Source organism: Panthera pardus, unplaced genomic scaffold (assembly GCF_024362965.1).
Source record: "Panthera pardus isolate Hobbes unplaced genomic scaffold, ASM2436296v1 HiC_scaffold_27, whole genome shotgun sequence".
In the NCBI taxonomy this organism is placed as follows: domain Eukaryota; kingdom Metazoa; phylum Chordata; class Mammalia; order Carnivora; family Felidae; genus Panthera; species Panthera pardus.
The window spans coordinates 125,034,649-125,055,970 of NW_026526843.1; the positions used below are offsets into that span (position 1 = coordinate 125,034,649).

Genomic DNA, 21,322 nt, shown 5'->3' on the forward strand with positions numbered 1-21,322 from the left:
TCAATGTCCTTACCACTAGTTCGGTCTGTTCAAGTTTTTGTTGCTTTATGTTTCTTTGGTGGTAAGCTGTATATTTCTAGAAATTCAGTTAATTCTTACAGGTCGTCCAATGTCTTGGTGTATGATTGTTCGTAGATGTCTCTGTGATTCTTTGTATTTCTGTGGTATCTGTTGCAATGTCTTCTCTATAATTTTGTGTTCTCTCTCTTTCTTTGTTAGTGTATAAGAGGTTTGTCAGTTTTATTTTTTCAAAGGACCAACTTTTTGTTTTGCTAATGTTACTTAATTTTTTTTTCATTCTCTTTCATGTATTTCTGCTCTGATATCCATTATATCCTGCTAACTTGGTCTTAGTTTTGGTTTTTCTGCTTTCTTCCAGTGTAATATTAGGTTAACTTGAGATACTACTTAATGTAGACATTTATTGCCATTAAGTTCCCTCTAACTTCTGTTTTAGGTACAGCCCTTTTAGTTTTGTTACATTTGTTTCCACTATCATTTGTCTCGAGTAATTTAAAAATGTCTCTCTCCTTTTTAGTTTTTAATCCATTAGTTAGTCAGGGTTGTGTCATTCAATTCCCATGTATTTGTGAATTTTTCTTTTGCCACTGATTTCTAATTTGATACCATTGTGGTCAGAAAAGAGACTTGGTATAATTTGTGTCTTTTTGCAGTTTTAGAATTATTTTTATGGCATGCATGATCTGTCCTAGAAAAGATTCTTTGTATGCTTAACTCAGTAGTTTCGTTTGTTTTGTTTTTTGTTTTGTTTTGTTTTGTTTTGTTTTTCAAATCTGTCTCCTAATTGATTTTCTGTCTGGATGAACTCTCTGTTTTGAAAACAGTGTATGAAAAGAAAGTTCTTAACTATTACTGTGTTGTACTTATTTCTCCTTTTAGTTCTGTCACTGTTTGCTTAATAGACTTAGATGCTCCAATGTTGACTGCATATATATTTTAAACTGTTACATTCTTGATTGATTGGCCCATCGTTGTATAACATTTTGTCTCTCTGTCCATTTTTGGCCTAACGTGTATTTTGTCTAAAATAAATAGAGCTACCCTGCTTTCTTTTGGTCACCATTTGCTTGAAATATCTTTTTATGTCTTTTATCTCTCATTCTGTACATGCTGTGAAAGCTAAAATGTATTTTGGTATCCAGCATATCATTGGATCTTATTTTTTCGCCTCTCTGTTATTATTGATTATACATTATATTGATTATATTGTTTATATATTGATTATAATTATCGCTTGTTTGGAGACTTAGTTTTTTAAGTAAGTGTAAAGTAATTAGTGATTGATAAGGACTTAGTATTGCCATTTCATTGTTTTCCAAATGTTTTACAGATCTTTCCTTCTTGCATGCCCTTTGTGTTTGACAAATTCTTTTAGTGGTGCTTTCATTCCTTATCCTAATGCCTTATCTATCTGCTACATGTTTTTCCTTGGTGGTCACCATGTGGTGTTTACCATTGTGTATTAAACTGATAACATATTGATAACATATTGATAGTAATTTTATACTTTTAGCTCTCTCCCCTCACATTTGGGTTATTAATAGTTACAATTTACATGTGTATTCAATAACAAATTAATACATCTTGATTATTTTTAATATTCATGTTTGTGAACTTTATTTTAGAATGCTGAATTAAGCACTGTCATTACAATATTAGAGGATTTTCTTTGGTAAAGTATTTTCAATTACCAGGACATATCGTAAATTCTTATGTTTTCATGATATTAATTGGCATGTTTTATTTGGGATTGAAGAACACCATTTAGAATTTCATATAACGTAGATCCAGTGGTGATGAACCACTTCTGCTTTTGTTCAGGAAGATCTTTATGTCCTCCTTATTAAAAGGAATAACTTTGCTACTAATAGCATTTTGGTTGAAAGTTTATTTCACTACTTTGTGTATATCATGCCACTCTCTCCTGGCTTTCAAAATCTTGGTGAGAATTCTCGTATTCTTTTTTGGGCTCATTTAGATATTATGAGTTATTTTTCTCTTGTTGGTTTCAAAACTCTCTTTATTTTTGAAATTTGATAATGTAACTACAATGAATCTTACTATAGTCCTGAAAAGGTTCAACCTATTTGGGATTCTTTGGGTCTGGATGTACATATCTCTTGCACAGTGTAGGAAGTTTTCAGCTCGTATTCCTTAAATATACTTTCTGTCCCAGTGTCTCTCTCCTCTCTTTCTGGGATTCCTATAATCCTAGATCATTGATTCTCTATTCTGTGTGATGAGATGGCTGTTGAAGCTCTAATCTGAATAATTCAATCAGTCATTGTGTTATGCCACTGGAGAATTTGTTTTTTCTCTTTAATGGTTTCTGTATTTTTGTTGAACATGTGTGTTTCGTGTATTGTTTTCTTAATTTTCTTTTGTTGTCTTTCAGGATGTTTTTGTAGTTCAGTGAACTTCTCTAATAGTTCAGGATTATTCTGAATTCTTTGTCTTAGAGTTCATTTCTTTCACATCAGTTATTGGAGCTTTGTTTAGTAGCTTTTCATGGTGTAATGTTCACTGTATTAGTCATAATTCTTGATTCCTTGAATTACTACCTACACATTAGACTAAGCAGTTTCCTCTTACAGACTCCACTGGTTTGTTTTGGCATGGGGAGACCCTCACCAGGCAGCTCAGCTAGGTGTACTGAAAACTTCAGCTGTTAGCATATATGGGCAAAAAGGCTCAGTGTTGGGAAATTAGTAGGACACGGACCGTGCTCTGAGAATGGTGTGTACCATGGAAAACATTACGAGATCATAGAGTATTTTTTCTTTTTTTAATTAAAATTTTTTTAATTATTTTTTTTTAATTTTTAAATTTTATTTAAATCTAAGTAAGTTAACCTATAATGTAATAATGATTTCAGGAGTAGAATTTAGCGATCCATCAATTAATATTAATGTAAATGCCCATCCCAACAAGTGTGCTCCTCATTTCCCATCACCCATTTAGATAATTCCCCCAAACAACACCCCTGCAGCAACCCTCAGTTTTGTTCTCTGTATCTGAGAGTCTCTTACGGTTTTCCTCCGTGTTTTTATCTTATTTTTCTTTTTCCTTCTCTATGTTTCCTTGTTTTGTTTCACATGTAAGTGAAATCATACAGTATTTATCTTTCTCTGACTGACTTATTTAGCTTAACATAATACACACCAGTTGCATCCCAGTTGTGGCAAATGGCAAGACTTCATTCTTTTTTCTGCATCACAAAGGAGTGTTCCATTGTGTGTGTGCGCGCGCGCGCGTGTGTGTGTATACATATGTATACATATATACAACGTCTGTTTTAATGTTAATGTCACTTGATGGACATTTGGGCTCCTTCCATAATTTGGCTATTGTTGATAGCACTTGTCATAAACATTGTGGCTCACATGCTCCTTGAGATCAGCATTTTTGTATCCTTTGGATAAATACCCAGTAGTGAAGTTGCTGGGTTGTAGGGTAATTCTATTTTTATTTATTTGAGGAACCTCCATACTGTTTTACACAGTGGCTACATCAGTTTGTATTCCCACCATCAGTGCAAAAAGGTTCCCCTTTCTCTGCATCCTCACCTACATCTGTTGTTTCCTGAGTTGTTCATTTTAGCCATTCTGATAGGTGAGATGGTATCTCAGTGTGGTTTTGATTTGTATTTCCCTGATGATGCATATTGTGGAATGTTTTTTCATGTGTGTGTTATCCATCTGGGTGTTTTCTTTAAAAAAGTGTCCATTCATGTCTTTTGTCCATTTCTTTATTGGATTATGTGTTTTTTGGGTGTTGAGTTTGATAATTTCTTTATGGATTTTGGATACTGTCTCTTTATCTGATATGTCATCTGCAACTATCCCCCCATTCTGTTGGTTGCCTCTTTTAAAACTGATTATTTATGTATCTTGAGAGAGGGCGGAGAGAGAAAGAGCAGAGAAGGGGCAGAGAAAGAGAGGAGAGGGTCCCAAGCCGGCTCCATGCTGTCAGCACAGAGCCCAATTTGGGGCTTGATCTCACAAACCAATTGCAAGATCATGACCTGTGCTGAAACCAGGAGGAGGATGCTTAACCATCTGAGCCACCCAGGTGTTCACCCTGCCATTAGTTGCCTTTTAATTTTGTTGATTGTTTACTTTGCTGCGCAGAAGGCTTTTATCTTGATGAGGTCCCAGTAGTTCATTTTTGCTTTTATTTCCCTTGCCTCTGGCGATGACCAGTAAGAAGTTTCTGCAGCCAAACAAAAAGGGGTTGTTTCCTATTTTCTCCTCTAGGATTTTGAGGGTCTCCTGTCTTACATTTAGGTGTTTCATCCAGTTTGAATTCATTTTTGTGTGTGGTATGAGAACATGGTGTAGGCTCATTGTTCTACATGTCACTGTCCAGTTTTCCAGTCACCATTTGCTTAAGGCACTGTCTTTTTACTTCGGATATTCTCTCCTGCTGTTCCAAAGATCAGTTGGCCATAACATTTGTAGGTTGATTTATGGGTTCTCTATTTTTTTTAAGTATGAAATGTATTGTCAAATTGGTTTCCATACAACACCCGGTGTTCATCCCAACAGGTGTACTCCTCAATACCCATCACCTACCCTTCCCTCCCTCCCATCCCCCATCAACCATCAGTTTGTTCGCAGTTGTTAAGAGTCTCTTATGGTTTGGCTCCCTCTCTCTCTACTTTTTTTTTCCTTCCCTCCCCCATGGTCTTCTGTAAGTTTCTCAGGATCCACATAAGAGTGGAAACATATGGTATCTGTCTTTCTCCGTATGGCTTATTTCACTTACCATGACACTCTTCAGTTCCATCCATGTTGCTACAAAAGGCCGTATTTCATTCTTTCTCATTGCCATGTAGTATTCCATTGTGTATATAAACCACATCTTCTTTATCCATTCATAAGTTGATGGACGTTTAGGCTCTTTCCATAATTTGACTATTGTTGAAAGTGCTACTATAAACATTGGGGTACAATTGCCCCTATGCATCAGCACTCCTGTATCCCTTGGGTAAATTCCTAGCAGTGCTATTGCTGGGTCATGGGGTAGATCTATTTTTTCATTTTGTGAGGAACCTCCACACTGTTTTCCAGAGTGGCTGCCACCAGTTTGTAGCCAACGGCGCAAGAGGGTTCCCGTTTTTCCACATCCTCTCCAGCATCTATAGTATCCTGATGTGTTCATTTTGGCCAGTCTGACTGGCATGAGGTGGTATCTCAGTGTAGTTTTGATTTGTATTTCCTTGATGAGGAGCAACGTTGAGCATCTTTTCATGTGCCTGTTGGCCATCTGGATGTCTTCTTTAGAGAGGTGTCTTACTGATGTTTTCTTCCCATTTCTTCGCTGTATTATTTGCTTTTTGGGTGTGGAGTTTGGGGAGTTCTTTATAGATTTTGGATACTGACCCTTTGTCCGATATATCATTTGCCAATAATCTTTTCCCATTCCGTTGGTTGCCTTTTAGTTTTGTTGATTGTTTCCTTTGCTGTGCAGAAGCTTTTTATCTTCATGAGGTCCCAGTAGTTCATTTTTGCTTTTAATTCCCTTGCCTTTGGGGGTGTGTCAAGTAAGAAATTGCTGGGGCTGAGGTCAGAGAGGTTTTTGGTTTTTTTTTCCTGCTTTCTTCTCCAGGATTTTGATGGTTTCCTGTCTCACATTCAGGTCCTTTATCCATTTTGAGTTTATTTTGGTGAGTGGAGTAAGAAACAGGTCTAGTTTCATTCTCCTGCGTGTTGCTGTCCAGTTCTCCCAGCAGCATTTGTTAAAGAGACTGTCTTTTTTCCATTGGATCTTCTTTCCTGCTTCGTCAAAGATTAGTTGGCCATACTTTTGTGAGTCCAGTTCTGAAATCTACATCCTATTCCATTAGTCCATGTGTCTGCTTTTGTGCCACTACCATACTGTCTTGATGATTATAGCCTTGTAGCAGAGGCTAAAGTCTGGGATTGTGATGCCTCCCACTTTGGTCTTCTTATTCAGTATTACTTTGGCTATTTGGGGTCATCTGTGGTTCCATACATTTTTAGGATCCTTTGTTCTAGCTTTGAGAAGAATGCTGGGGCAATTTTGATTGGGATTGCATTGAATGTGTAGATTGCTTTGGGTAGTATTGACATTTTGACAGTATTTATTATTCCAGTCCATGAGCACGGAATGTTTTTCCATTTCTTTGTATCTTCTTCAATTTCCTTCATAAGCTTTCTGTAGTTTTCAGCATACAGATCTTTTACATCTTTGGTTAGGTTTATTCCTAGGTATTTTATGCTTCTTCGTGCAATTGTGAATGGGATCAGTTTCTTCATTTGTCTTTCTGTTGCTTCATTGTTAGTGTATAAGAATGCAACTGATTTCTGCACGTTAATTATGTATCCTGCAGCTTTGCTGAATTCATGTATCAGTTATAATAGACTTTTGATGGAGTCTCTCGGGTTTTCCATGTAGAATATCATGTCATTTGCAAAAAGTGAAAGCTTGACTTCATCTTTGCCAATTTTGATGCCTTTGATTTCCTTTTGTTGTCGGATTGCTGATGCTACAGCTTCCAACACTATGTTGAACAACAGCGGTGAGAGTGAACATCTGTGTTGTGTTCCTGTTCCCAGGGGGGAGAGCTCTCAGTGTTTCGCCACTGAGAATGATATTAGCTGAGGGCTTTTCATAAATGGTTTTTATGAAGTTTAAGTATGTTCCTTCTATCCCAACTTTTCCGATGGTTTGTATTAAGAAAGGATGCTGAATTTTGTCAAATGCTTTTTCTGCATCGATTGACAGGATCATATGGTTCTCCCCTCCCCTCCCCTCCCCTCCCCTCCCCTCCCCTCCCCTCCCCTCTTTTCTTTTCTTTTCTTTTTTCTTCCCTTTCCCTTTCCCTTTCCCTTTCCCTTTCCCTTTCCCTTTCCCTTTCCCTTTCCCTTTCCCTTTCTCCCTTTCCCTTTCCCTTTCTCCCTTTCCCTTTCTCCCTTTCCCTTTTTCCCTTTCCCTTTCCTTTCCCTTTCCCTTTTTCCCTTTCCCTTTTTCCCTTTCCCTTTTTCCCTTTCCCTTTTTTCCCTTTCCCTTTTTCCCTTTCCCTTTCCCTCTCCCTCTCCCTCTCCCTTTTTCCCTCTCCCTCTCCCTTTTTTCCTCTCCCTCTCCCTTTTTCCCTCTCCCTCTCCCTCTCCCTCTCCCTTTTTCCCTCTCCCTTTTTCCCTCTCCCTCTCCCTTTTTCCCCTCTCCCTCTCCCTCTCCCTTTTTCCCTCTCCCTCTCCCTTTTTCCCTCTCCCTCTCCCTTTTTCCCTCTCCCTCTCCCTTTTTCCCTCTCCGTCTCTCCCTCTCCCTCTCTCCCTCTCCCTCTCCCTCTCCCTCTCCCTCTCCCTTTTTCCCTCTCCCTCTCCCTCTCCCTCTCCCTCTCCCTCTGCCTCTCCCTCTCCCTTTTTCCCTCTCCCTCTCCCTCTCCCTTTTTCCCTCTCCCTCTCCCTCTCCCCCTCTCCCTCTGCCTCTCCCTCTCCCTGTCCCTCTCCCTCTATCCCTCTCCCTCTCTCCCTCTCCCTCTCCCCCCTCTCCCTCTCCCTCTCTCCCTCTTCCTCTCTCCCTCTCCCCCTCTCCCTCTCCCGCTCCCCCTCCCCCTCCCATGTATCACATTGATTGACTTGAGACGTTGAACCAGCCCTGCAGCCCAGGAATGAATCCCACTTGATCATGGTGAATAATCCTTTTAAATGCTGTTGAATTCAATTTGCTGGTATCTTGTTGAATAATCCCTTTAAATGCTGTTGAATTCGAATTGCTGGTATCCATAGTCATCAGGGATATTGGCCTAGTGTTCTCTTTTTTTGCTTGGTCTCTGTCTGGTTTAGGAAACAAAGTAATGCTGGCTTCCTAGAATAAGTCTGGAAGTTTTCCTTCCCTTTCTATTTTTTGGAAAAGCTTGAGAAGGATAGGTATTTTCTCTGCCTTAAATGTCTGGTAGAGTTCCCCAGGGAAGCCATCTGGTCCAGAACTCTTACGTGTTGGGAGATTTTTGATGACTGATTCAATTTCTTCACTGTTTATTGGTCTGTTTCTGTTTCTTCCTGTTTGAGTTTTGGAAGCGTATGGGTGCTTAGGAATTTGTCCATTTCTTCCAGGTTGTTCAGTTTGTTGGCATATAATTTGTCATAGTATTCCCTGATAATTGCTTGTATTTCTGAGGGATTGGTTGTAATAATTCCATTGTCATGCATGATTTTATCTATTTGGGTCATCTCCCTTTTCTTTTTGAGAAGCCTGGCTAGAGGTTTATCAATTTTATTTTTTCAAAAACCAACTCTTGGTTGCCTTGATCGGCTCTACAGTGTTTTGAGATTCTATATTATTTATTTCTGCTCTGGTCTTTATTATTTCTCTTCTCCTGCTGGGTTTGGGGTGACTTTGCTGTTCTGCTTCTAGTTCCTTTAGGTGTGCTGTTAGATTATGTATTTGGGATTTTCTTGTTTCTTGACATAGGCCTGAATTGCAATGTATTTTCCCCTCAGGACTGCCTTTGCTGCATCCCAAAGCGCTTGGATTGTTGTATTTTCATTTTCATTTGTTTCCATATATTTTTCAGTTCCTTCTCTAATTGCCTGGTTGACCCATTCATTCTTTACTAGGGTGTTCCTTAACCTCCATGCTTTTGGTGGTTTTCCAGACTTTTTCCTGTGGTTGATGTCAAGTTTCATAGCCTGTGGTCTGAAAGTGTGCTTGGTATGATCTCAATTCTTTTATACTTATGAAGGGCTGTTTTGTGACCCAGTATGTGCTCTATCTTGGAGAATGTTCCATGTGCACTTGAGAAGAAAGTATATTCTGTTGGTTTGGAATGCAGAGTTCTAACTATATCTGTCAAGGACCCTTCTTTCTTTATTGATCCTGTGTCTAGATGATCTATCCATTGTTGTAAGTGGAGTATTAAAGCCCCCTGCCATTACCGCATTCTTATCAATAAGGTTGCTTATGTTTGTGATTCATTGTTTTACATGTTTGGGGGCTCCAGAATTTGGTGCATAGACATTTATAATTGTTAGCTCTTCCTGATGGATAGACCCTATAATTATTATATAATGCCCTTCTTCATCTCTTGTTACAGCCTTTCATTTAAAGTCTAGTTTGTCTGATATAAGTGTGGCTACTCCACCTTTCTTTTGACTTCTGGTACTAGGCTAGTTCTCCATCTTTCAGTCTCATTTCAATCTGAAGGTGTCCTCAGGCCTAAAATGAGTCTCTTGTAGACAGCAAATAGATGGGTCTTTTTTTTTTTTATCCATTCTGATACCCTATGACTTTTGTATGGAGCATTTAGTCCATTTACATTCAGTGTTACTATAGAAAGATAGGGGTTTAGAGTCATTGTGATGTCTGTAGTCTCATGCTTGTAGTGATGTCTCTGGTACTTTGTGGTCGTTGCAACATTTCACTTACAGAATCCCCCTTAGGCTCTCTTGTAGGGCTGGTTTAGTGGTGATGAATTCGTTCAGTTTTTGTTTGTTTGGGAAAGCCTTTCTCTCTCCTTCTATTCTGAATGACAGACTTGCTTGATAACGGATTCTCGAGGGCATATTTTGTCTCTGCATCACATTGCAGATTTCCTGTCATTCCTTTCTGACCTTCCAAGTTTCAGTAGCTAAGTCTGCTACTAGTCTTATGGGTCTCCCTTTATATGTTAGAGAGAGTTTATCCCTAGCTGCACTCAGAATTTTCTGTTTACCCTTGCATTTGCCAGTTTCGCTATGGTAGGTTGTGCAAAAGATCGATTCAAGCTACATCTGGAGAGAGTTCTCTGTGCCTCTTGGATTTCAGTGCCTTTTTCTTTCCCCAGATAAGGGAAGTTCTCAGCTGTGATTTGTGCAAGTACATCTTCAGCCTCTTTCCTCTCTCTTCCTCTTCTGGAATTCCTATTATATGGATATTGGTACGTTTGATAGCATCACTTAGTTCTCTAAGTCTCCCCTCATACTCCTGGGTTTTTTTCTCTCTCTTTTTCTCAGCTTCCTCTTTTTCCATAATTTTATCTTCTAATGTACCTATTCTCCCCTCTGCCTCTTCAATCCGAGCTGTGGTCGCCTCCATTGTATTTTGCACCTCATTTAGAGCATTTTTTAGCTCCTCCTGACTATTTCTTAGTCCCTTGATCTCTGTAGCAATAGATTCTCTGCTGTCGTCTATGCTGTTTTCAAGCCCAGTGATTAATTTTATGACTATTACTCTAAATTCTTGTTCACTTATATAGCTTAAATTGGTTTTGATAAATTCGTTAGCTGTCGTTACTTCCTGGAGTCCTTTGAAGAGAGTTCTTCCGTTTTGTCATTTTGGATAGTCCCGGGACTGGCACAGAACTGCAGGGCACTTCCCCTGTGTGCTGTGTGGAGTAACTTGTGTTGGTGGGCGGGGCCGCAGTCAGACCGGATGTCTGACCTCAGCCCACCGCCAGGGGCCACAGTCAGACTGGTGTGTACCTTATCTTCCCCTCTCCCAGGGGCAGGACTCACTGTGGAGTGGAGTGGCCCCTGTCGGGGCTACTTGCACACGCCAGGTTTGTGGTGCTGCTTCAGTGGGATCTGGTGTATTAGCCGGGGTGGATCCGCAAGGTGCATGGGGCAGGAGGGGCAGGCTTAGCTCGCTTTGCTGTCAGTGGTCTCCTGCGGGAGGGGCCTTGCAGCACTGGGAGGGAGGCAGGCAGGCAGACCCGTTGGAGGGATGGATCCACCAAAGCACAGTGTTGGGCATTTGCCAGGTGCAAGCAAGTTCGGTGACAGGAACTGGGTTCCCTTTGGGATTTCAGCTGGGGGGGGGGGTGGGAGAGGCAGATGGCGCTTGCCAACACCCTTTGTTCCCAGGCCGAGCTGAGCTCTGTCTTCCGGGGCTCAACAACTCTCCCTCCCAGTGTCCTCTCACCCTCCCTGCTCTCCGAGAGCAGAGCTGTTGACTTTTAACATTCCAGATGTTAAGTGCCACTGGCTGTCAGAACTCACGTAGTCCAGCCCCTCCGCTTTTGTAATCCAGACTCGTGGATTCACCTTGCCAGGCGGGCTGCCCTCCACTGCCCTGGCTCCTTCCCACCAGTCCGTGTAGCGCGCACCGCCTCTCTGCCCTTCCTACCCTTTTCCGTGGGCCTCTTGTCTACACTTGGCTCTAGAGAGTCCATTCTGCTAGACTTCTGGTGGTTTTCTGGGTTATTTTAGCAGATGTGGGTGGAGTCTAAGTGATCAGCAGGTCGAGGTAAGCCCAGTGTCCTCCTACATCACCATCTTCCAGTTCTTCCATCTGGGCTCTCTGTTTTGTTCCATTGATCTGTGTGTCTGGTTTTGTGCCAGGACCATACTATCTTGACAATTACAACTTTGTAATAAAGCTTGATGTCCAGAATTGTGATGCCTCCAGCTTTAGCTTTATTTTTTTTACATTACTTTGGCTGTTTGAAGTCTTTCCTGGTTCCAGACAAATTTTAGAATTGTTTGTTATAGCTCTGTGAAGTGTGCTGATACTACTTCAATAGGGACTTCTATGAATATGTAGATTGCTTTGGATAGAATTGACGTTTTAATAGCATTTTTTCTTCCAATCCATGAGCATGGAACCCTTTTCCGTTTCTTTGTGTCTTCTTTAATTTCTTTCATAAAGTTTCTATAGTTTTAAAGATACAGATCTTGTACCTCTTCAGTTAATTTTATTCCTAGGTATTTTATGGTTTTTAGTGCAATTATAAATGGCATTCCTTTATTTTTCTTTCTGCTGCTTCATTATCGGTGTGTGGTAATGCCATTGATTTCTGTCCATTGATTTTATATCTTACAGCTTTGCTGAATTCATGTATCAGTTCTAACAGTTTTTTGGTGGAGTCTTTTGGATTTTTCCATGTAGAGTAGACGAGTGAAGGTTTGAGTTCTTCCTTGCTGATTTTGATGCTTTTTATTTCTTTCTGTTGTCTGATTGATGAGGCTAGGACTTCCAACCCAGTGTTGAACAGCAGTAGTGAGACTGGACATTCTTGTCATGGTCTTGACTGTAGGGGGAAAGGTCTCGTTTTCCCCATTGAGGATATTAGTCTTTTATGATGTTGATATGTGTTCCTTTTATTTTTACTTTCTTAAGGGTTTTTTTTTTGTCAAAAAAGGGTGCTGTATTTTGTCAGATGCTTTTTCTGCACCTACTTAAAGGATCATGTTGTTCCTGTCATTCCTTTTATTAGTATGTTTTATCACGTTGCTTGATTTGTGAGTATTGAACCAATCCTGCAGCCCAGGAATAAATTCACTTGCTAGTGGTGAATAATTTTTTAAATCTGTTGTTGGATTTGGTTTTCTAGTATCTTGGGAATTTTTGCATTTATATTTACCAGGGAAATTGGTCTGTAGTTCTCCCTTTCCATGGGATGGTGTTTGTTTTTCTGTATCTTATTTCACTTACAGTTACGCTGTCAAGATCCATCTTTGTTGTCAGAAATGGCGTAATTCTCTCTTTTTTATTGATAAATAATATTCCATTGTTTCTGTATTATTATTTTTTTAAACTCTATTTATATATCTCTATACTGATCTTAACCTGTGTGTCTGTCATACCTATCTTACCTGTCTGTGTAAGCTAATCTATCACATTTTCTCTATACATTTTTCTGTTCATTGACACTTAAGTTGTTTCCATGTCATGGCTACTGTAAACAGTCCTGCAAAACAGCAGGTGCACATATTTCTCTGAGGTAGTGATTTTATTTTTTTCTTTCAACTATATCCTTAGAAGTAAAATTGCTGAATTGCATGTTAGTTCCATTTTTAATTTTATGAGGAACTTCCCTTTTGGATTTTCTATTTCCCTAACTAATGATGTTTTATACAGTTTTCATGTAGTTGGTCATTCACATAGCTTCTTTGGAAGAATGACTATCCAGGCCCTATGCCTATTTTCATTTGGATTTATTTTGGATTTTTTTTTCCTGTTGAGTAGTTATGAGTACTGTATGTATTTGTATATTACTCCTTATTAGATAGATGGGTTTGCAAGTATTTCCTGCCATTCTATAGGTTACCTTTTATTTTCTTGAAATGAAGAATGAATGAATTTATTTACTTTCCTGCACAAAAACTTCCATTATGATCTGGTCTATGATATGTTTGTTTTTTGTTTATTTATTTCTGAAATTTATTTTAATTCAAGTTAGTTAAAATAGCATAGTATTGGTTTCAGGAGTAGAATTCAGTGAATGATCACTTACGTATAACACCCATAGCTCACCCTGACAGTTGCCACCTTTAATGCCCATCCATCATCTAGTTAGCCCATGCCCCCACCCTACTGCCCCCAACAAACAAACCCTCAGTTTGTTCTGTGTATTTAAGAGAACTGTATTTACGGTTTGTCTCCCTGTCTGTTTTGATCTTATTTTTCCTTCCCTTCCTCTGTGTTCATCCTTTGGGTTCGTAAACGCCAAATCATATATTTTGGTATCATATCCAAAAAGTTGTTGTCAAGACCAGTGTCATGGAGTTTTCCCCTTATGCTTGAAACTTCAGATTTCACCTTTAACATTTAATTAATTTAAAGTTAATATTTGGAATGGTCTCAAATAGGAGAACAATTTTGTAATCTTTATTGTTACTATCAGTGAATAGTGACTGAAAGAAGCATCTGGGAAATTGTTTACCCACTTTTAGTACCTTGATTATGAGTGGTGATAACACAAATATTTTTTCTGGGTTTTAAATATCTAATGTATTGTTAGTTCTAAAGTGGAAAGTATGTTTATTTATTGTGGAAACAGCCAATGCTGTTTTTTTCTGTTAATGTCTGCCACTTTTAGCTCTATTTTGACCTCAACAGGACTCAAGTTTCAATTACTATTAATATTTTAATATAATAAATAGCGAGGATTTTAGGTAGCTAAAATCATACCTACATCATCATTAAATTGGTATTTTTCTATAAGAAATTAATAGAATGTTGCTTTTAACAGGGCAAAAAAGAACTCCAGGTAACCCTTTTCCAAACATTGGTGCTGTTGATGTTTAATGAAGGAAATCGGTTCAGCTTAGAAGAAATTAAGGTGGCTACTGGAGTAGGTAAGTATTGATTGTAATTGTTTAACTCTGTGCTGTAATAAAAATGCTAAACATTTTTTTTTTCTCATTCAGAGGATAGAGAACTTAGAAGAACTCTACAATCATTAGCTTGTGGCAGAGCTAGAGTTCTTATCAAAAGTCCCAAGGGCAGAGATGTGGAAGATGGTGATGTATTTTTTTGTAATGAGGAATTCAAACACAAACTCTTCAAGATAAAGATCAGTGAAATCCAGATGAAAGAAACGGTACTTTTTTTCTCACTTTAATGTCACTTTAATTTTCTGATGCCTTTTAAGAAGTCTTTTTTTTTTTTTTTTTTTTTTTGGTTCAGTAGTTAGAATAATATGTTTTTTGTGTTTTGGTAAAAAACATAAAATTTTACCATCATGAGCATTTTGAAGTGTATGGTTCAGTAATGTTAAATATATCTACACTGTGTGCAACAGATATGCAGAACTTTTTCATTTCAAAAAATAGAAAATTTGTTTTAACAAGACTCTGTTTTCTTCATACCCCAGCCTTGGTAAATAACATTTTTATTTTATTTTAGTTGAATATGACTAATTTTGGTACTTTATATAAGAAGAGCCATAAGTATTTCAAGTGTGTGTCTTTTTGTGACTGGCGTAATTCACTTAGCATAATGTCCTCAAATTTCATTAAAATACATAGCTACAGAGCAAGTAAAAGGATTTTTTTTCATTTACAGCTGAATATTCCATTACATGAATATGTCACATTTTGTTTATCCATTCATTCACTGATGATCATTGGGTTGCTTCCACCTCTTGGCTGTTGTGAATAATGATGCTGTGAATATGAGTGTACATGCCTGTACAGAGATACAAGTATCTCTGAGGCTCCGCTCTTAATTGTTTGGACATTTGGCCAGAAGTGGGTGTGCTGGATCATAGAGTCATTTTATTTTAATTTTCTTTTGAGGAACCAGTATACTGTATTCCATAGAATTTTCTAAGTTTTACAGTCCACCACCAGTGCAGAAGAATACCAGTTTCTCCACATATTTGGCAAAACTTATTTTCTCTCTTGATATTATTATTATTGTTAGTAGTAGTAGCAGTCGTCGTCTTAGTATTAGTGTTTATATTTTTATAGTAGATATTCTGCTAGGACAAAAAAGTGATATTATCATTTTGATTTGCATTCTATGAGAATTTATAAGTTTGAACAACTATTTATGTGCATTATGGCCGTTCGTATATCAATATTGGAAAAAATGTGTATTCAAGCACTTTGCCTTTTTTTTTAATTTGAGTTATTTAATATTTTTGTTGTTTAATTTTGGGAATTATTTATACCTCTGAGATATTAATGACTTATATGTATATGATTTACAAATATTTTCTCATTCTGTAGCATGCTTTTCAACTCTTGATTTTATCCCGTGATGCACAAAAAAGTTTAATGTAGTAACATTTGTCTGTTTTGCTTTTACCCGTGCTTTTTGTCAAATCCAGTCTCTTGAAGCTTTTTTCCTGTTTCCTTTGAGGAGTTTCTGTTTGTGTATTTGTCTTCTTTGTTTTGTTTTGTTTTCTGGTTTTAATTAAATTTAATTTTTGTGTGAGTTAAATGTCCACTTTCATTCTTTTGCATGTGAATATCTATTGAACCATTTTTTATTAAATTTTAACTTTTAATCCCGTTATAGCTGACATACGTTAGAATATTAGTTTCACGTAGACGGTATAGTAAGTCAGCCCTTCCACACAACACCCAGTGCTCTTCCAGATGCCCTCCTTAATTCCCAACACCTATATATCCGATTCCCACAGGCACCCACCCGTCCTCTGGAAACCATCAGTGTGTTCTCTAGAGTTAAGAGTCTGTTTCTTGCTTTTTTTCTTTAACTTGTTTGTTTTATTTCTCAAATTTCACAAATGAGTGAAATCATACAGGATTTGTCTAGCTCCATCCATGTTGCAAATGGCAAGATTTTATTCTTTTTTAGGATTTCTGGTTGTGTGCGTGTATCACATCTTCTTTATGCTTCCCTGGACACTTGGGTGACTTCCTTAATTTGGCTTTTGCAAATAATGCTTCAAAAAACAGGGCTGCACGTATCCCTTTGAGCTAGTGTTTTGGCATTTTGGGGTAAGTACCAAATTGGTGCATTATAGGGTAGTTCTACTTTTGACTTTCTGAGGTATCTCCTTACTGTGTTCCAAAGTAGCTACACCAGTGTAAGAGAATTCCCCTTTCTCTGCATCTTTATCAGCACCTGCTTTTTCTTCTGTTGTTTTTTTTTTTTTTTTTTATTTTAGCCATTGACTGTTTTGAGGTGATATATCATTGTAGTTTCGATTTGTATTTCTCTTGATGATCTATGATACTGAGCATCTTTTCACGTGTCTGTTGGCCATATGGATGTCCTCTTAGGAGAAATATCTGTCCAAGGTTTCTGCCTATTTTTAAATTGGATTATTTTCTGGATGCTGAGTTGTATCAGTTCTTTACGTGTTGTGAATACTAACCCATTATCAGTTATGTCATCTGCAGTGATGTTATTGTGCCATTCAGTACATTGTCTTGTAATTTGTTAATTGTTTTCTTTGGTATGCAGAAGGTTTTTATTTTGATGTAGTCCCTATAGTTTGTTTGTTTGTTTGTTTGTTTGTTTGTTTGTTTTCCCTTGACATAGGAAACCTCTCTGGAAAGCCCATGCTCTCTCTATGATTTTTATGGTTTCAAGTCTCATTTTTAGGTCTTTAATTCATTTTGAATGTATTTTTGTGTCTTGGGTAAGAAAGTGGTTCATTTTAATTCTTTTTCATGTCCCTGGCCAGTTTTTCCATCAGTATGTATTGAAGAGACTTTACATATTCTTGCTTCCTTTGTTGAATATTAATGTATGTATGGTTTTATTTCTGGGTTTTCTGTTCTTTTTGCTCTGTTTCTTTTTGTTCTGTTCTTTCTACTTTTATGTAATTTCCTTGCTGTATTGATTATTACACTTTTATAATATAACTTAAAATCTGGAATTGTGATACCTCCAACTTCGTTCTTCTTTTTCGAGATTGCTTCACGTATTTGGGGTCTTTTGTGCTCCATATAGATTTTAGGATCATTGGTTTCAGTCCTATGAAAAATGCTCTTGGTATTTTGATAAGGGTTGCATTAAATGTAATGCATTTACATTGTTTAGGTTTTGGTTTTGGTTGTTTAGGATTTTAACAATATTTCTTCTTGCAATCTATGAGTATGGGATGTTTTTCCTTTTCTTTGTGTCATCTTCAGTTTCTTTCATAAGTGTTTTGTGTTTTCAGAGTACAGGTCCTTCACCTCTTTGGTCAGGTTCATTCCTAGGGACTTAATTATTTTTCCTGCAATTGTAAGTGGGAGTATTTTCTTAAATTTCTCTTTCTGTGACTTCGTTTTTAATGTATTTAAATGCAGCCTTTTCTGTAGGTTGATTTTGTATCCTGCAACTTTACTGAATTCATTTATTGGTTTTAGTAGTTTTTTTCATGGAGATTTTAGGGTTTTCTGTATACAGTACCTCATGTCATATGCAAATAGTGAAAGTTTTCCTTCTTTACCAATTTGTATGCCTTTTGTTTTTGTTGTTGTTGTTGTCTGATTGATGTGGCTAGGACTTCTAAGTACTAATTTGAATAAAAGTGGTAAGAGTGGGTTATCCCTGTCTTGTTCCTCAACTCTCAGTTTTTCCCCATTGAGTATGAAGTTTGTTACAGGTTTCATAGGTGACCTTTATATGTTCTCTCTAAAGCTATGTTGTTGAGGGTTTCTATCATGAATGAATGTTGTACTTTGAGAATGCTTTTTCTTCATCTGTTGAAATGATCGTATGGTTTTATATTTTCTCTTGTTAGTGTAACATATTCCCTTGATTGATACGGGAATATCAAACTATCCTTCATCCTGGGAATGTATTTAACTTGATCATAGTGAATGATTTTTTATGTATTATTGAATTTTGTTTGCTGTTATTTGGTTGAGAATTGTTGCATCCATGTCCACCAGGGATATTGGCCTGTAGTTCTCTTTGTGTTGTCTTTCTTTGGTTTTGGATTCAGGGTAATGCTGGCCTTAATAGAGTGAATTGGGAAAGTTTCCTTCCATTTCTATTTTATGGAATAGTTTGAGAAGAAGTGGTATTATCCTTCTGTTTTGATAGAATTCACTTATGAAACCATCTTGTTCTGGAATTTTGTTTGTTGAGAGTTTTTAGATTATTGAGTAATTTCATTGATAGTAATCAGTTTGATCAAATTTTCTATTTCATCCTATTTTCAGTTTTGGCATTTTACGTTTCTCATAATTTATCAGTTATTTCTACAGTGTCTAATTTGTTGGCATATGCTTTTTCATAATATGGTCTTCCAGTTGTTTCTGTGGTGTTGGTTATTATTTCTCCTTTGTTGTTTGTGGTTTTGTTAATTTGAGTGCTTTTTTTTATGGGTCTGGTTAGGTATTGATCCATTTTGTTTATCTTCTCAGAGAATAAGATCCTGGTTTCACTGAACGGTTTGTTTTTTTTTCTTGTTGAACACACTTGTATCCTTTATACATTGAGGGGTGTTCAGTATTGTTCAAGATCATTTGACCATATATGCAAGTATGTTTTCTTTCATCTTCTGTTTCTATTTCATTGTCTATATTTCTCTGCCCTTTTACCATACTATTTGTATTACTATAGCTTTTGTAATATTGTGTAAAATCACAATGGGGGTCATCCATTGTTTTCTTCCTTGTTCTTTTCTTCTTTGTTCTTTTTTCATTATTCATTTTACTTTTAAAATCACATGATTTTAAAATCGTTTCTTATTTCTGCATCTGCAAAAATTTGATTTAGAATTTTGATAGGCATTACAAAGTATCTGGAGATGGATTAGGTATTATTGATACCTTAACAATATTCATCTAGTTGATGAATATGGGATGGATTTCCATTTATGTCTGTCATATGTATTTCTTTTAGCAATATTTTGTAGTTCAGTGGGTGTCTTTTACCAATACTCCACTAGTTTAACTCATAACTGTTGTTTTTACTTTTGATGCTTATGAAAGTGGTACATTTCTTTATTTCTTGTTTCTCCATTTTTACTAAGGTACAGTTGACAGTTAAAACTTGTATGATTCGTGCTGTACACTTGATGTTTTGACATAAATAGACATTGTGGAATAATTGCCATAATAAGGCTAATTTGACATATCCTTAAATCTCTCTCATATGTTAACTTTTTTGTGTGTGTGATTTTAGTGGTAAGAATATTAAATTACACTCTCAGTAAATCTCAAGCATGTCATACAACAGTTGTTAAGTATATTCAACATTGCTCTATATTTAATATGTAGGACTCATTCATCTTGCATAACTAAAACTATTTTTTTATTTCATGGGAACATGACCTGAGCTGAAGTCGAGTCAGACTTTCAACCACCTGTACTACCCAGGTATCCCCACCCCATCTGTCCTTATCAACATTTTATTGTTTTGTGTGTCACATCTTTAATTTTAATTCATTTTGTGTATGACTTGAGCTAAGGGTCCAGTTTTATTCTGTTATAGATGGATGTCCCGTATTCCCAACAGTTATGGAAGAGATCCCTTTTCCCCACTGTGTTTTCTTGGCCTCCTGGCATAGTCTTGTGTTTTAGGGTATTTAATGGTCTGTCAGTTTTATTCTGTTGGCATATATCTCTTTTTATTCCAGTGTTGTAGACTCGTAAGTCTGAAGTTCTCTCTTGGCCAGCAGTAGAGCAGATTCAGGATGAAAAGTAGAGATGGCTAATGTCCAGGAAATGACAAGATCCCCGAATAAGGGTCCTTGCCCCGTATTTATTATTATCAGAAAGCTTACAAAAGTGATGGACACGCAGAAAGAGAGAGTGAATCTGTGAACATAAACTCATGGCATGAGGAGAAGGGGTTTTTGAAGATATCGGTGTTTGGGTTTGGGTCAGTATAAAACAAAATCATGGCGCCAGGCAGATGGATGTTAATGGCAGACAGGAGGTACCATGTCTGTTTATCTTAGCTAGCCTAGGGGATAAGACAGATAGAGCATGCAACCTCAGGGTTAACAAGGCACCTTTTCTTTTGCTAACCAGCTCCACTTTGGGCAGCTTAACCAGCATAGCAGGAATCTGTAGCCCCGTATACCTGTTTACCCAATTTGGTCCTTCTTTCCTATGAAAGCAGCTCTCTGCTGTAGTACTAAATTGGGGGACACTTTTACCCTGAATGCTTAATCTTGTTTAACTCATATAACTTTGTATTGGGAGCCTTTGCCCCCTCTCTATTCTGGGGGCCTTTACCTACCCACCCCTGCTCTATCCTCAGGTCCTAATCTTGTTTACCCAAGGTTGGGTGTGATCATGTTATGGCTTTGTAATTCTTTATGCCTTGTTAACCCATGGTGCAAGCCCAGGGAATTCCTAAGTTTAATCCTCAAATTCCAGTATCATACTATTTTGATTAGAGTAGTTTTTAGTATGTTTTGATCAGGGAGAATCATAGTGTTATCTCGGTGTTCTTTTTATTTTTAAAAATTTTTATGTTTATTCATTTTTGAAAGACAGAGAGAGACAGAGCAGGGGTAGGGCAGAGAGAGAGGGGGACACAGAATCTGAAGCAGGCTTCTGGCTCTGAGCTGTCAGCACAGAGGCCAGTACAGGGCTAGAACCCACAAACTGCAAGATCATGACCTCAGCTGAAGTCCAGCATCCAACCAACTGAGCCACCCGGGAGCCCCTAGGTGTTCTTAATATTTCTTAAATATTCTGGGTCTTTGTGGTTTCAAATACCTTTTAATAGGCTTTTTTTCTCTTTCTGTAAGACGTGACATTTTGATTTTGCTAGAGATTGCTTTGAATCTGAAGGTTGCTGTGGGTAGTGTGGACATCTTAATAATAAGTCTAACTTTTCAGAGACACAGGATGTCTATTTATTATAAATGTCTTTTGTGAGTTTTTCTAGTGCTTAGTATACAAGTCTTTCATCTCCCATTTAATCGTAAGTATTTAATTCTTTAATTACTTTTAAATTTGAATATAATTGACACAGTATTACTTTAGTTTCAGAATTACAACTCAGTAATTCTGCAACTCCGTATATTATGCTGTGTTCACCACAAGTATAGGTATTATTTGACATCCTACAATGCCATTACAGTGGCTTTGACTGTGTTACTTCTGCTGTGTCTTTCATTCTTACGAATTATTCATTCCACAACTGGACACCTGTGTGTCCTGCTCCCTTTCACCCAGTTTGCCCATCCTACCCATTCTCCACC

The 21,322-nt window shown here is 37.4% G+C and overlaps 1 protein-coding gene across 1 annotated transcript in view; it reads left to right on the forward strand.

The window, feature by feature from the left end:
* LOC128773880 (cullin-4B-like) overlaps positions 1-21,322 on the forward strand; it is a 137,961-nt gene that overhangs the window by 89,175 nt on the left and 27,464 nt on the right. Inside the window, exons 18-19 of the mRNA XM_053891917.1 lie at positions 13,940-14,045; positions 14,118-14,290. Coding sequence (XP_053747892.1) covers positions 13,940-14,045; positions 14,118-14,290 — 279 coding nt within the window. The remainder of the gene's footprint in view (positions 1-13,939; positions 14,046-14,117; positions 14,291-21,322) is intronic.